The 16,008-nt window shown below is 12.8% G+C and overlaps 1 protein-coding gene across 1 annotated transcript; it reads right to left on the bottom strand.

The window, feature by feature from the left end:
• Positions 1–7,207: 7,207 nt before the first annotated feature.
• BO97DRAFT_424214 (beta-ketoacyl [acyl carrier protein] synthase domain-containing protein) lies at positions 7,208–16,000 on the bottom strand (the record flags this gene model as incomplete). The annotated part of the gene is made up of 5 exons (XM_025696951.1): positions 7,208–7,218; positions 15,325–15,425; positions 15,476–15,639; positions 15,712–15,881; positions 15,946–16,000. The coding sequence occupies 5 exons, from the start codon at positions 15,998–16,000 to the stop codon at positions 7,208–7,210; spliced, it is 501 nt and encodes a 166-aa protein (XP_025552195.1).
• Between the last annotated feature and the right edge of the window lie 8 nt (positions 16,001–16,008).

Below are 16,008 nucleotides of genomic sequence, written 5' to 3'. Positions count from 1 at the left end.
TTTATTTATTTTATTTATTTTATTTATTTTATTTATTTTATTTATTTTATTTATTTTATTTATTTTATTTATTTTATTTATTTTATTTATTTTATAATTCTTTAAGTTATGTCTTATTTATAAATCTAAGAATAATCTAATCTAAGTAGCTAGTTAAGAATTAAAGGAATTATTATTAAAGTCTACTAGCTTAAATTACTATATCTACTATCCCTACTAGCCTATATCTCAACAGATCTTATTAATTATTTTAATAAAGAATATCTATAATATAAATATGTAAAGAAATTCTAATATTATTTTTAAAGGTTAAAGATATTATTAATATCTATAAGATTAATCTATATTTTAGTTAAAATATATACTTTAGAAGAAGAAGAAATAATAATAGAGTAAACTATATATATCAAAATTAGAAAAATGAAATTATAGTATAACTACATTAATACAATCTAATTTTTATAGATAATAATAATAATTTTACAACTAATTATACTAATATTAATATTAATAAATAAATTCAAATAGAGTACTCTAATAAAATATATTTTAATTATAATATAAATATATATAAGAATAACTAAATCTATATTCTTTATTTAAAAAAATAAGTCTTAAATTTAATAAATTTCTTAAATTAAAAAAAACTAATTCTAGAAATATTTAATGATATAGTAGTAGAATATATAATTATATTTATAAGGACTAAGGAATAAAATAGTATAATGAATAAATATCCCTTATAAGAGTTAAAAATGGTATTATATTATTTTAAAGTATTATTACTGGTTTCTTATTCTTATAGATAACTGCTATTTATATAATAGTTATAATTATTTATTTAATCTCTTATATAATCTTTTATCTTATTCTTATAAAGATAATTAATATATTTTTATAATAAACTTATTATAAAAATTATAAGAATATTAGTTTTTATAACTACTTTTTTTTTATAAAATAGAGTTAAAGTTATATTTATAATATATTATTAAAACCTCTCTCTAGTAAACTTATTTATAGAAAAACCTAAAATAATAAAAAAAATAACTATTTTTATAGTTAATATCTTTTTATATAAATTATTATATAATTATTTTATAAAAATTTATATAGCTCTTTATATAACTCTAATTTTTTAATTATTTATTAGTTTTCTCTTTATAGATATTATTTTATATAAATAAAAAATAATATTATTACTTTCTTAAATTCTTTTTTTTAATATTTATAATCTACTTCTAGAAAGACTAGTAAAACTATTTTTATAAAAAAAAAATTTATTTTTATATAAGAAGTCTTTTTCTTCTCTAATTAAGATTTTTTTTTTTTAAATTCTTAAGTTTTTTTATCTTTTTCTTCTTTTTTATCAGTAAATATTATAAAGATTTCTTTTTTTTAAATATAATATTATTTTTTTTTATAGAATATTATATAGTTTTTTATTATAAGATATTTTCTTTAAGATTTTCTTTATCTTAATATAATTTTTTTTTATAAAATTCTATTCTCTGGGCCCTTATATAGTCTTTTATTTTATTAAAATTATTTTTATATTTTATAAGATATAGATTCTGATTATTATTATTTTTCTAATTTTTTATAAAATAATATTATTTTATAAATAGTTTCCTACCCTTAGCTTTAGCTGGATTATTTATTTTATAAATTTTTTTTATTCCTATGAATTTTTTAGATATTTACTAATTTAAATAGTCTACTACTACTACTATTATTAATATTTATTATATAATTTTAAATATTACTACTATTATTCTTTTTTTTATTAGATTATTTTTTAATAAAATTAATTTACTGCCAGTCTCTGCCTCTATAATATTTATTATAAATAATTTTTTATAAAAGTTTTTTCTAATATTATAATTAATTTTAATATTATAATTTTCTTTTTTTATTATAATTAATTTTATATTTCTAATTTTTATAATTATCTTTTTATTCTTAGCTTTTATTTTTTTTACTAATACTTTAGATATCCTATAATTTTCTATAATTTTTTTTTATAATATTTTACTTCTCTAGAATAAAGCTATATAATATATTCTAAGAATAAATAATATATAAGTAACTTCTATAACTTAAAGTTTTTTAATAATTAGATTTTTTTATTTTTTATAAATATATCTAGAGTAGTCTAGAATTAGCTGATATTATATATATAAATTATTAATAAAAAATAAAATATTTTATTTTTTATTAAATTATCTTTTGTAGTCTATTTTATAAAGATTTAAAAAATAATATTTATTATATTATTTAATTTTTTTTTCTGGATAGAATAGTAGCTTTTATTTAATTATAAATAAATATAAATTTAGTTATTTATTATATATTTAATTATATATATTAAATAATTATAATTTTTATAACTAGTTATTTAAGCCTAGCTTTATAAAAATATTTTTATAACTTAAATTAATAAATAGCTATTATCTAATTAAATATATATATATTATTATAACCTCTTCTATAAAAGAGTATTTTATAATTATATATCTAAAGAAATTAGATAAAAATATAATAATTATTTATATATAGAAAAAGTATATTATTTTTTTTATTATTAAAATTTCTTTATATATTCTAGTTTTTATTTATTATAATATATACTATAATTATATTACTATCTTAAGATTTATAAATTATAAGAATTTATAAAAAATTGATAATTAACTTATAAATAGTTTTTATATATTTTTTTTAAATAATTTTATATTTTCTATCCTTGTAATATAAATTTTTTATAAATTTATAAATAATATAAATTTATAATAGATTTCTAAATATTTTTCTTTTTAAAATAATCTTTTTATTTAACTAAGATTTTTATAAATTTTTTTTACTTTTATAAAGTAAAAAATATCTTTAAATAATATTTATAAATTCCTAGTTTATTTTTTTATAAGAATTATTTATTTAAATTTATTTTTTTATAGTATAGTATTTATAAAATAATAAGATATAAAATATATTATATATTTATAATTTTATAAGTAGCTCTAGTTTATAAGTCTATTTATTTATTTTTTTAATTATTTAAAAAGATTTATAATAGTATTAATCTAGTTTTTAATTTAGATATTTCTATAAAAAATTTTTTATAAATAATTATATTTTCTAGTTTATTATAAATATGACTAGCTTCTAGTTTTTATTATAAAATTTTTTTTAATAATTATATATTTATTCTAGATTTATAACTATCTACTTTTTAACTTTTTTAATTTTATATAAATATTTCTTTAGATTTTAGATTAGTTTTTTTATTATTTATAAGTTAAATATAATTATTTACAGGTATTAAATAGTAATTATAAAAAATAATAAATATTTAGTAAATATTTATAAAGAGTTATTATATATAAACTCTATTAAAAATAGTATATTTATCTAATTATTTTATTTAAAATTAATATAATTTTATAAATATTATTCTAGTATACTATTTAGTCTTTTAATTTAATTATTAATTTATAAATAATAAATTATACTTAATTCTTATTTAATTATAAAAATATAAATAAAGTTTAATTAAAAGTTTTTTATAAAAATTATTTCTTAATTTATAATTATCTTTACAGGTATTTTATATAAATAAAAAATCTTTTTAAAAAATAATATTATAAATCCTTTATTTAATAATATTTTATAAATTAGTATAAAATAGATTATTTTATTAAAGTAGTTTATTATTACTAATATATTATTAAATAATTTTTATATATTTTTTATTTTTATTATATTTATAGAGAGTTTAGTAATAAAATCTATTATTATCTTTTTTTATAATTATATAAATATTAATAAAGAATTTAGTAATTTTTATTATTTTTTATAAATTATTTATTTTTTCTAGTATACTCTATATATATAATAGTATTTTTATATAAAGTTTATAAATTTTAATTATTAGAATTTATATATAATAAATTTTTTAATTCTAGTTTTTGTAAAATATTCTATAATAGAATTATTATATAATTTTATAAAAATTTTTAGTTTAAATATATAATTATCTAGAATATATAACTTCTTTATAAAATATAATAATTCTTATTTAACTATTTATTATAAATAATTATTTACTTATAATTTTTCTCTTCTTTTTATAAGGACTAAGAGGTGAAATAACATAATGAATAAATATCCCTTATAATTATCAAAGATAATATTATATTATCTTAAAGTATTATTACTGGTTTCCTATTCTTATAAATAATTACTATTTATATAATAGTTATAACTACTTATTTAATCTTTTATATAATCTCTTATCTTATTTTTATAAGAGTAATTAATATTTTTTTATAATAAGTTTATTATAAAGATTATAAAAATATTAGTTTTTATAATTATCTTTTTTTTTATAGAATAGAATTAGAGTTATATTTATAATATATTATTAAAGCCTTCCTCCAGTAAATCTATTTTATAAAAAAATTTAAAATAATAAAAAAATAATTATTTTTATAGTTAATATTCTTTTATATAGATTATTATATAATTATTTTATAAAGATTTATATAATTTTTTATATAATTCTAGTTTTTTAATTATTTACCAGTTTTCTCTTTACAGATACTGTTTTATATAAATAAAGAATAATATTATTATTTTCTTAAATTCTTTTTTTTAGTATTTATAATCTATTTTTAGAAAGACTAGTAAAGCTATTCTTATAGAAAAAGAATTTATTTTTATATAAAAAATCTTTTCTTTCTTAATTAAGATCTTTTTTTTTTAAATTTTTAAGTTTTTTTATCTTCTTCTTCTTTTCTTTATCAGTAAATATTATAAAGATTTTTTTTTCTTAATATAATATTATTTTCTTTTTTCTTACAGGATATTATATAATTTTTTATTATAAAATATTTTTTTTAAGATTTTCTTTATCTTAATATAATTTTCTTTTTTTTTTTATAAAGTCTTATTCTCTAGATTTTTATATAATCTTTTACTTTATTAGGATTATCTTTATACTTTATAGGATATAAATTCTAATTATTATTATTTTTTTTTAGTTTCTTATAAAATAATATTATTTTATAAATAATTTTTTATTTCTAATTTTAACTAAGTTATTTATTTTATAAGTTTTTCTATTCTTATAAATCTTTTAGATATTTATTAACTTAAGTAGTTTATTATTACTATTACTATTAATATTTATTATATAATTCTAGATATTATTACTACTATTTTTTTTTATTAAATTATTTTTTAGTAAAATTAATTTACTACTAATCTCTATTTTTATAATATTTATTATAAATAATTTTTTATAAAAATCTTTTCTAATATTATAATTAATTCTAGTATTATAATTTTTTTTTATTATAATTAATTCTATATTTTTAGTCTCTGTAATTATTTTTTTATTTCTAATTTTTATTTTTTTTACTAGTACTCCAGGTATCTTATAATCTTTTATAATTTTTTTTATAATACTTTACTTTTTTGGGGTAGAGCTATATAATATACTCTAAAAATAAATAATATATAAATAGTTCCTATAACTTAAAGTTTTTTAATAATTAGATCTTTTTTATTTTTTATAGATATATCTAGAGTAATCTAAAACTAGCTAGTACTATATATATAAATTATTAATAAAAAATAAGATATTTTATTTTTTATTAAATTATTTTCTGTAGTCTACTTTATAAAGATTTAAAAAATAATACTTATTATATTATCTAGTTTCTTCTCTTAGACAGAATAGTAATCTTTATTTAATTATAAATAGATATAGATTTAACTACTTATTATATATTTAATTATTTATATTAAATAATTGTAATTCTTATAGCTGGCTGTCTAAGCCTAGTTTTATAAAAATATTCTTATAACTTAAATTAGTAGATAACTATTATCTAATTAAATATATATATATTATTATAACTTTTTCTATAAAAGGATATTCTATAATTATATATCTAAAAAGATTAAGTAAAGATATAATAATTATTTATATATAAAAAAAATATACTACTTTCTTTATTACTAAAATTTTTTTATATATTCTAATCTTTATCTACTGTAATATATACTGTAATTATATTATTATCTTAGGATTTATAGATTATAAAAATTTATAAAAAGTAGATAATTAACTTATAAATAATCTTTATATATTTTTTTTTAAAGTAGTTTTATATTTTTTATTTCTATAATATAAATTTTTTATAAAATTATAAATAATATAGATTTATAGTAAACTCTTAAGTATTTTCTTTTTTAAAATAATTTTTTTATTTAATTAAGATTTCTATAAATCTTTTTTACTTTTATAAGATAAAGAGTATCTTTAGATAATACTTATAAATTTCTAGTTTATTTTTTTATAAAAATTATTTACTTAAATCTACTTTTTTTATAATACAGTATTTATAAAGTAGTAAAATATAGAATATATTATATATTTATAATTTTATAAATAACTTTAGTTTATAAATCTATTTATTTATTTTTTTAATTATCTAAAAAGGCTTATAATAATATTAATCTAGTTTCTAGTTTAAATATTTTTATAAAAGATTTTTTATAAATAATTATATTTTCTAGTTTATTATAAATATAACTAGCTTCTAATTCTTATTATAAAATCTTTTTTAGTAATTATATATTTATTCTAGATTTATAATTATTTACTTCTTAATTTCTTTAATCTTATATAAGTATTTCTCTAGATTTTAGATTAATTTTTTTATTATTTATAAGTTAAGTATAATTATTTACAGGTATTAAATAATAACTATAAAAAATAATAAATATTTAATAAATATTTATAAAGAGTTATTATATATAAACTCTACTAAAAATAATATACTTATCTAGTTATTTTATTTAAAATTAATATAATTTTATAAGTATTATTCTAGTATACTATTTAGCTTCTTAATTTAATTATTAATTTATAAATAATAAATTATACTTAATCCCTGCTTAATTATAAGAATATAAATAAAATCTAATTAAAAGTTTTTTATAAAGATTATTTTTTAATTTATAATTATCTTTACAGGTATTCTATATAAATAAAAAATCTTTTTAAAAAATAATATTATAAGTCTCTTATCTAATAATATCTTATAAATTAATATAAAATAAATTATTTTATTAAAATAATCTATTATTATTAGTATACTATTAAATAATTTTTATATATTTTTTATTTTTATTATACTTACAGAAAGTCTAGTAATAAAGTTTATTATTATCTTTTCTTATAGTTATATAAATATTAGTAAAGGATTTAGTAATTCTTATTATTTTTTATAAATTATCTATTCTTTCTAATATACTTTATATATATAATAATATTTTTATATAAAACTTATAAATTCTAGCTACTAGAATTTATATATAATAAACTTCTTAGTTCTAGTCTCTATAAAGTATTCTATAATAAGATTATTATATAATTTTATAAGAATTTTTAGTTTAAATATATAATTATCTAGGATATATAACTTTTTTATAAAGTATAATAATTCTTATTTAATTATCTATTATAAGTAATTATTTACTTATAATCTTTTTTTTTTTATTAAGCTAGTTACAGGAGTTTCTTTTTTTTATATTATAAAAAAAATATTTTTTATAAAATAATTCTTTTTTAATAATTCTAGAAATATTTTTAATAATATCTCTAATAAATCTTTATAGTAAAACTCTTTTTTTTAATTATTTTCTTTATAATTATATTAGATTTTATTTATTTAGGATCTTTTATAAAGCTCTTAATTAATAATATCTATATCTTTTCTAAATTAATTTATATTTTCTGAAATTCTAGAAGATTATTTAATTATTATAAGATTATTTTTTCCAATTTCTTATAATCCTTCTCTATTATCTTTTAATTATAATCTAATTATTATAATAATATATTTAGAAATTTCTATAATCTTAGCTAGTATATTAAAAAGAATTTAAATATTATAAAATACTATATCTAATAAACTTATCTTTATAAGAGTTTCTTATTTATTATAAAATATTATAAGTTTTTATAATTAGTAATTATCTTAACTAGATATTCTATATCTTTTAATTAATATCTTTATTTTTTAAAGAATTTTATTATTATAAGTAACTTTTAATTATAAATATTATAATTCTATTTAACTTAAATTATTTTTTATAAATAAAAAATTATTAGCTTTTATTCCTCTTTATAATTCTTTTATAATAATATATTATTAATTATAAATCTAAAAATATTTATTTTTATTTTTACAGGCTCTTCTTCTTAAAAGTATATTATTATTATATTTTTTATAAATATATTTTTAAGTTTTTAGAAGTTTTTATAAATTTTAAGAATTAAGAAATTATATTTAGTCTTTTTTTTTATAAGATATTCTTATTAGGTCTATAATTATTATAATAATCTATAAATACTACTTAATAAAATATCTATACTAGTTTATAAATCTAATAAATTTTAAAATATTCTTTATACTCTATAACTTTAACTAATTATAGATAATAATGATTTTTTCTAATTTTATATAAATATTTTTATAATTAATTAAGAATCTAAGAAAATTAATCTCTATAATTATAAAGATATACTTATTTAGTTTTATATATAGATCTATTTCTTATAAGATTTTTAAAATCTTACAGATCTACTTCTTATATAATTCTAGATTTTATAAATAAATAATAATATTATTTAAGTAGATAATTATAAAATTATCTAAATATTTTATAAATAAAGAGTTTATAAAGCTCTAAAACTCTATAAATATATTTATAAATCTAAATAATATAATAAAATATTTAAATAATCTATATTTTATATAGAAGATTATCTTTTATTTATATCTTACTATAATCTTTATTTAGTAGTAGATCTTATAAAAATCTAATTATATAAATTATTAGGCTCCTATAAGCTGCTTAATATACTTATTAATTTATAATAATAAATAAATATTTTTAATTATCTATTTATTTAGCTTATAGTAATCTATATATATTTATAAACTATTATTTTTCTTTTCTATAAAAAAAACTAATACTTTTATTAGTAATTTAAAGTATTTTATTTATTTTTTTATAAATATTTTTTACAGATAATCTTATAGGATTTTTTTTTATAAAAAATTTTTTATAAATCTATTCTACTTTTAATCTAAATTTTTTATAAAAATTTATTTCTAAATCTACTTCTAATTTTTATAGTAGTAGATTTATTATTTTTTTTTTTATAAATACTTTATAGTACTCTAGATATTATTCTGATATTATCTAATTTTTAATTATTTTATAAATCTATTATATTATTACTAAATAAAGATTTAGTTTTTTATAAATCTCTTTTTATTTAATCTAGATTATTATAATTTATAATATTTTTAGTTTTTTTTTTTACAGAACTCTAACTTATACTTATAAAACTTTATAAATAATTATTACTTTTTAATTTATAATATTTCTAAAATTATCTTATCTATTATAAATATTATAATTATAAGATTTTTTTATTTTTTATAATATTTTTTTATATTCTCTAATATAATTATAAATATTATAGTTTTTTTTAATTATATTATATTCTTATTAATATCTTTTATTAAGATTTTTATAAGTATAATTAACTAGCTAGCTTATTTTATAAATATTATAAATATAAAATTAATTTTTATACTAATATTAATTATTATTTTTATTTTTATAAAAAAATCTTTTTTATCTTCTGAAATAGGTTTACTATATAAATATAAACTTAAATATATTATAAATTTAGTTTAGTCTAATAATAATACTATAACTTAATTAGCTAATTATCTTATAAATATTTTATTTATTTTATATTTCTTTATAAAATAGCTAATTTTATTATATTTAAAATATATTCTTAATTTTATAAATCTTTTAGATATATATATTATAATTTTAATAGGTTTTTATAACTAATCCTATTACTAATTTATTTTTATATAATTAATTTTTTTATTTATTAAAGCTACTTATAAGTATTTTATTTTTAGTTAATCTAATATTATTTTTATATAATTTAATTTATTATCTTCTAATCTCTGGATTTTATTTATAAAACTTTTTTTTATATTACTTATATTACTAATTTAAGATTAAATATAATTTTATAAATAATATAATAAGATCTTACTTTAAGATAAAAAAATTTAATTATTTATAAATCTTTCTTTTAACTATAAAATAAAATAATTTAAAAAAGAGATAAAGTTATATAATATCTAGATTTTATATTTTATAACTAAATTTATTCTTTATTTTTTTTTATTATTAAAAATATATAAATTCTTATTTATCTTTATAAAACTCTATTTTTAAAATTCTTAATTATATTTTTTATAAATAATTTATAAAATTTTTTAATTATAATTTAAGAAATTTACAGAGACTAGCTTATTTTTTTTATAATATAATTCTATTACTCTACTTTTTTATAAATTACTTAATATATAGTCTAAATAGATTATTATAATTTATATCTTCTAATTCTTAGTTTAATTATTTATCTTTATAATTAACTTCTACTAAATAATAAATATATAATAAATAGTATAATTACAGGTATTATAATAATTCTTATTTATAAATAAATTAATTTATATATTTAATTTCTTTATCTCTGTAGTACTAGAATCTAAGTTATTTAAATTTATTTATAAATATTTTTTTATAGGATTAATTCTTAATTCTTAATATAGCTTTATAATTTACTAGAATAAATTTAGTTATTTATAAAATTTTTAGATATAGAATTATATTTTTTTTTTTATAAAAAAATTATTTTTTATAAAGATTATATTTTTTATAATAATATCTAAGAATTTTTCTTTATTTTAATTTTATATATAATATCTAGATATTATTTACTAAGCTATTTTACAGGATATAAATAATAAGATTATAAAAATTAAAAAATAAAATAATATAATAAATAAATATCTTTTATAATTATTAAAAATAATATTATATTATCTTAAAATATTATTACTAGTTTTCTATTCTTATAAATAATTATTACTTATATAATAGTTATAACTATTTATCTAGTCTTTTATATAATCTCTTATCTTATTCTTATAGGAGTAGTTAATATTTCTTTATAATAAGCTTATTATAAAGATTGTAAGGATATTAGTCTTTATATTTTTTTTTATTAACCTAGTTACAGGAGTTTTTTTTTTTTTATATTATAAAAAAAATATTTTTTATAAGATAATTTTTTTTTAATAATTTTAGAATTATCTTTAATAATATTTCTGATAAGTTTTTATAGTAGAGTTTTTTTTTTTAATTATTTTTTTTATAGTTATATTAGACTCTACTTATTTAGAGTCTTTTATAAAATTTTTAATTAGTAATATTTATATTTTTTTTAGATTAATTTATACTCCCTGGAATTCCAGGAGATTATTTAATTATTATAAAATTATTTTTTTTAATTTTTTATAATTCTTCTCTACTATCTTCTAATTATAATCTAATTATTATAATAATATATTTATTAGATTTTATAATTCTAGCTAATATACTAAAAAAAATTTAAATATTATAAAATATTATATCTAGTAAACTTATCTCTATAAAAATTTTTTATTTATTATAAAATATTATAAGTTTTTATAATTAATAATTATTTTAATTAGATATTCTATATCTTTTAATTAATATTTTTATTCTTTAAAAAATTTTATTATTATAAGTAGTTTCTAATTATAAATACTATAATTCTATTTAGTTTAAATTATTTTCTATAAATAAAAAGTTATTAATTTCTATTTTTTTTATAATTTTTCTATAATAGTATATTATTAATTATAAATCTAAAGATATTTATTTTTATTTTTATAAACTCTTTTTTTTAGAAGTATATTATTATTATATTTTTTATAAATATATTCTTAAGTTTTTAGAAATTTTTATAAATTTTAAAAATTAGAAAATTATATCTAGTTTTTTTTTTTTATAAGATATTTTTATTAGATCTGTAATTATTATAGTAATTTATAAATATTATTTAATAAAATATCTATACTAATTTATAAATCTAATAAACTTTAAGATATTTTTTATACTCTACAGCTTTAGCTAATTATAAATAATAATAAATTTTTCTAGTTTTATATAAATATTCTTATAATTAATTAAAAATCTAAGAAAATTAATCTTTATAATTATAAAAATATATTTATTTAATTTTATATATAAATCTACTTTTTATAAGATTTTTAAAATCTTATAAATCTATTTCTTATATAACTCTAGATTTTATAAATAAATAATAATATTATCTAGATAGATAATTATAAAGTTATTTAAATATTTTATAAATAAAGAATTTATAAAACTCTAAAATCTTATATATATATTTATAAGTTTAAATAATATAATAAAATATTTAAATAATTTATATTTTATATAAAAAATTATCTTTTATTTATATTTTATTATAATTCTTATTTAGTAGTAGATTTTATAAAATTTTAATTATATAAATTATTAAACTTCTATAAATTATTTAATATATTTATTAATTTATAATAATAGATAAATATTCTTAATTATCTATTTATTTAATTTATAATAATCTATATATATTTATAAGTTATTATTTTTTTTTATAAAAAAAACTAGTATTTCTACTAGTAACTTAAAGTATTTTATTTATTTTTTTATAAATATTTTTTATAAATAGTCTTACAGGATCTTTTTTTCTATAAAAAATATTTTATAAATTTATTTTATTTTTAATTTAAATTTTTTATAAAAGTTTATTTCTAAATTTATTCTTAATTTTTATAATAATAGATTTACTATCTTCTTCTCTATAAATATTTTATAATATTTTAAATATTATTTTAATATTATTTAATTCTTAATTATTTTATAAATTTATTATATTATTACTAGATAAAGATTTAGTTTTTTATAAATTTTTTTATTTAATCTAAATTATTATAATTTATAATATTCTTAATTCTCTTTTTTTATAAAACTCTAATTTATATTTATAAAACTTTATAAATAATTATTATTTTCTAATTTATAATATTCCCAGAATTATTTTATTTATTATAAATATTATAATTATAAAATCTTTTTATTTTTTATAATATTCTTCTATATTCTTTAGTATAATTATAAATATTATAATTTTTTTAATTATATTATATTTTTTACTAATACCTTCTACTAAGATTTTTATAAGTATAATTAATTAATTAATTTATTTTATAAATATTATAAGTATAAGATTAACTTTTATATTAATATTAATTATTATTTCTATTTTTATAAAAAGATTTTTTTTATTCTTTAGAATAGGTCTACTATATAGATATAAATTTAGATATATTATAAATTTAGTTTAGTCTAGTAGTAATACTATAATTTAATTAACTAATTATTTTATAAATATTTTACTTATTCTATATTTTTTTATAAAATAATTAATTTTATTATATTTAAAATATATTTTTAGTTCTATAGATTCTTTAGATATATATATTATAATTTTAATAGATCTCTATAATTAATTCTATTATTAATTTATTTTTATATAATTAATCTCTTTATTTATTAAGATTATTTATAAATATTCTATTTTTAATTAATCTAATATTATTTTTATATAATTTAATTTATTATTTTCTAATCTTTAGATTCTATTTATAAGATTTTTTTTTATATTACTTATATTATTGATTTTAAATTAGATATAATTTTATAAATAATATAATAAAATCTTATTTTAAAATAAAAAAATTTAGTTATTTATAAATTTTTCTCTTAATTACAGAGTAGAATAATTTAAAAAAAAATAAAATTATATAATATCTAGATTTTATATCTTATAATTAAATTTATTTTTTATTTTTTTTTATTATTAAAAATATATAAATTCTTATTTATTTTTACAGAACTTTATTTTTAGAATTTTTAATTATATTTTTTATAAGTAGTTTATAAGATTTCTTAACTATATTTTAAGAAAATTATAAAAATTAATCTATTTTTTTTATAATATAATTCTACTACTTTATTTTTTTATAAATTATTTAATATATAATTTAAATAAATTACTATAATCTATATCTTCTAATTCTTAATTTAATTATTTATTTTTATAATTAACTTCTGCTGAGTAATAAATATATAATAAATAATATAATTATAGATATTATAATAATTCTTATTTATAAATAAATTAATTTATATATTTATTTTTTTAATCTCTGTAGTACTAGAGTTTAAGTTATTTAAATCTATTTATAAATATTTTTTTATAGAATTAATTTCTAGTTTTTATTATAGTTTTATAATTTATTAGAATAAGTTTAGTTATTTATAAAGTATTTAAATATAGAATTATATTTTTTTTATAAAAGAATTATTTTTTATAAAGATTATATTTTTTATAATAGTATCTAAGAATTTCTTTTTATTTTAATTTTATATATAATATCTAGATATTATTTACTGGGTTATTTTATAAAGTATAAGTAATAAAATTATAAAAATTAAGAAATAAAATAATATAATAAATAAATATTCTTTATAAGAGTTAAAGATAGTATTATATTATTTTAAAATATTATTATTAGTTTTCTATTCTTATAAATAGCTACTACTTATATAATAGTTACAGCTATTTACTTAGTCTTTTATATAATCTTTTATCTTATTCTTACAGGAGTAGTTGATATTTCTTTATAATAAGCTTATCGCGAAGATTATAAGGATATTAGTCCTTATAATATTAAAAACTAAATAAGTTAAATTAGTATTAATAATTATAGATAAGTATCTAGTATCTAGATATACTAATATATATAAATTAATAATCATAAAGCTAGTTTTTATAATTATAAAATATTAAGTATATAATAATATTTTTATTAAGATTATTATATTTCTAATTATACTAATTAGATTCTATACTAGACTTACTAGAACAATATTTAATGAAAATAATTTTAATAAATTATTCAATATAATAAGAAATATATTTATATAACTAATTTTTTAAAACAAAAAGAGTATCATATTTATTATAAAAAATAAATAGTTTAGAATTTCTAGTATTATACTATTTATTATTTATACTCATATTTTTAAATAAGCTATTCTTGATAATAGTTATAGTATATATGTTTTTATCCTATATTTTTATATAGATTACTATTATATAATTTTTATATTGATTTATTATACATTCTAATATAGCTAGATTACTATTCAGGATACTAAAAATACTAAAAATTCAGATTGTCGGATCGTCTAAAGTAGGCGTACCGTTGCCGTGGGCTTCAAGATAGGCCGTGTCGTTGAAGTCGGTGATGCCAGCACTAGCATAGACTTGTCTATTGGTTGCTGCCTGTGCCTCGGAGCTGGGACTAGCCAGGCCGTTCGTTCGTCCGTTGGTAGTGGACGCAGTGCCTCGAACACGGCTCGGATCGAATCCCGGTCCCGGATCGCATCGGAAAGACGCTTGATGATAATGGCGCTGACAGCCTCGGACTTGATGTAGCCATCCGCGGAGGCGTCGAAGGTGTGGCACAGGCCCGTCGAAGAGTGAGCCAGGCCCAGACTGCCAACCTCCTGAGTATGCTACGGGTTGAGAAAGAGGTCATTCGTGGCCACAATGGCACTGTCGGACTCGTGGTTGTGCAGGGGGCGGACGGCCAGATGCAAGGCCACCATACTTCCGGAGCAGGCGGTATCGATGATGACACTGGGGCCCTTGATGTTCCAGGAATAACTCAATCGATTGGCCATACTGGCACGTCCAATCCCGATGACATGTTTCGATGCCCGATCCAGAGGGTCCCGGTTCTGGAGATCACCGTAATCTATCGTCCCCCCATGGTTAGAACGGGCGTTAGGGTTAGGGTTGGAAGAGGTAGGAGAACGTACCGGTGGCAAAGGACGCCACGAAGCAAGCCATTGATTGCCACTTCAGACTCTCCATCGTAATGC

This window comes from Aspergillus homomorphus, assembly GCF_003184865.1.
Source record: "Aspergillus homomorphus CBS 101889 unplaced genomic scaffold BO97scaffold_15, whole genome shotgun sequence".
Taxonomy (NCBI): domain Eukaryota; kingdom Fungi; phylum Ascomycota; class Eurotiomycetes; order Eurotiales; family Aspergillaceae; genus Aspergillus; species Aspergillus homomorphus.
Note: the sequence above shows the minus strand (reverse complement) of the source record. Positions and strands in the feature narration are given on the sequence as shown.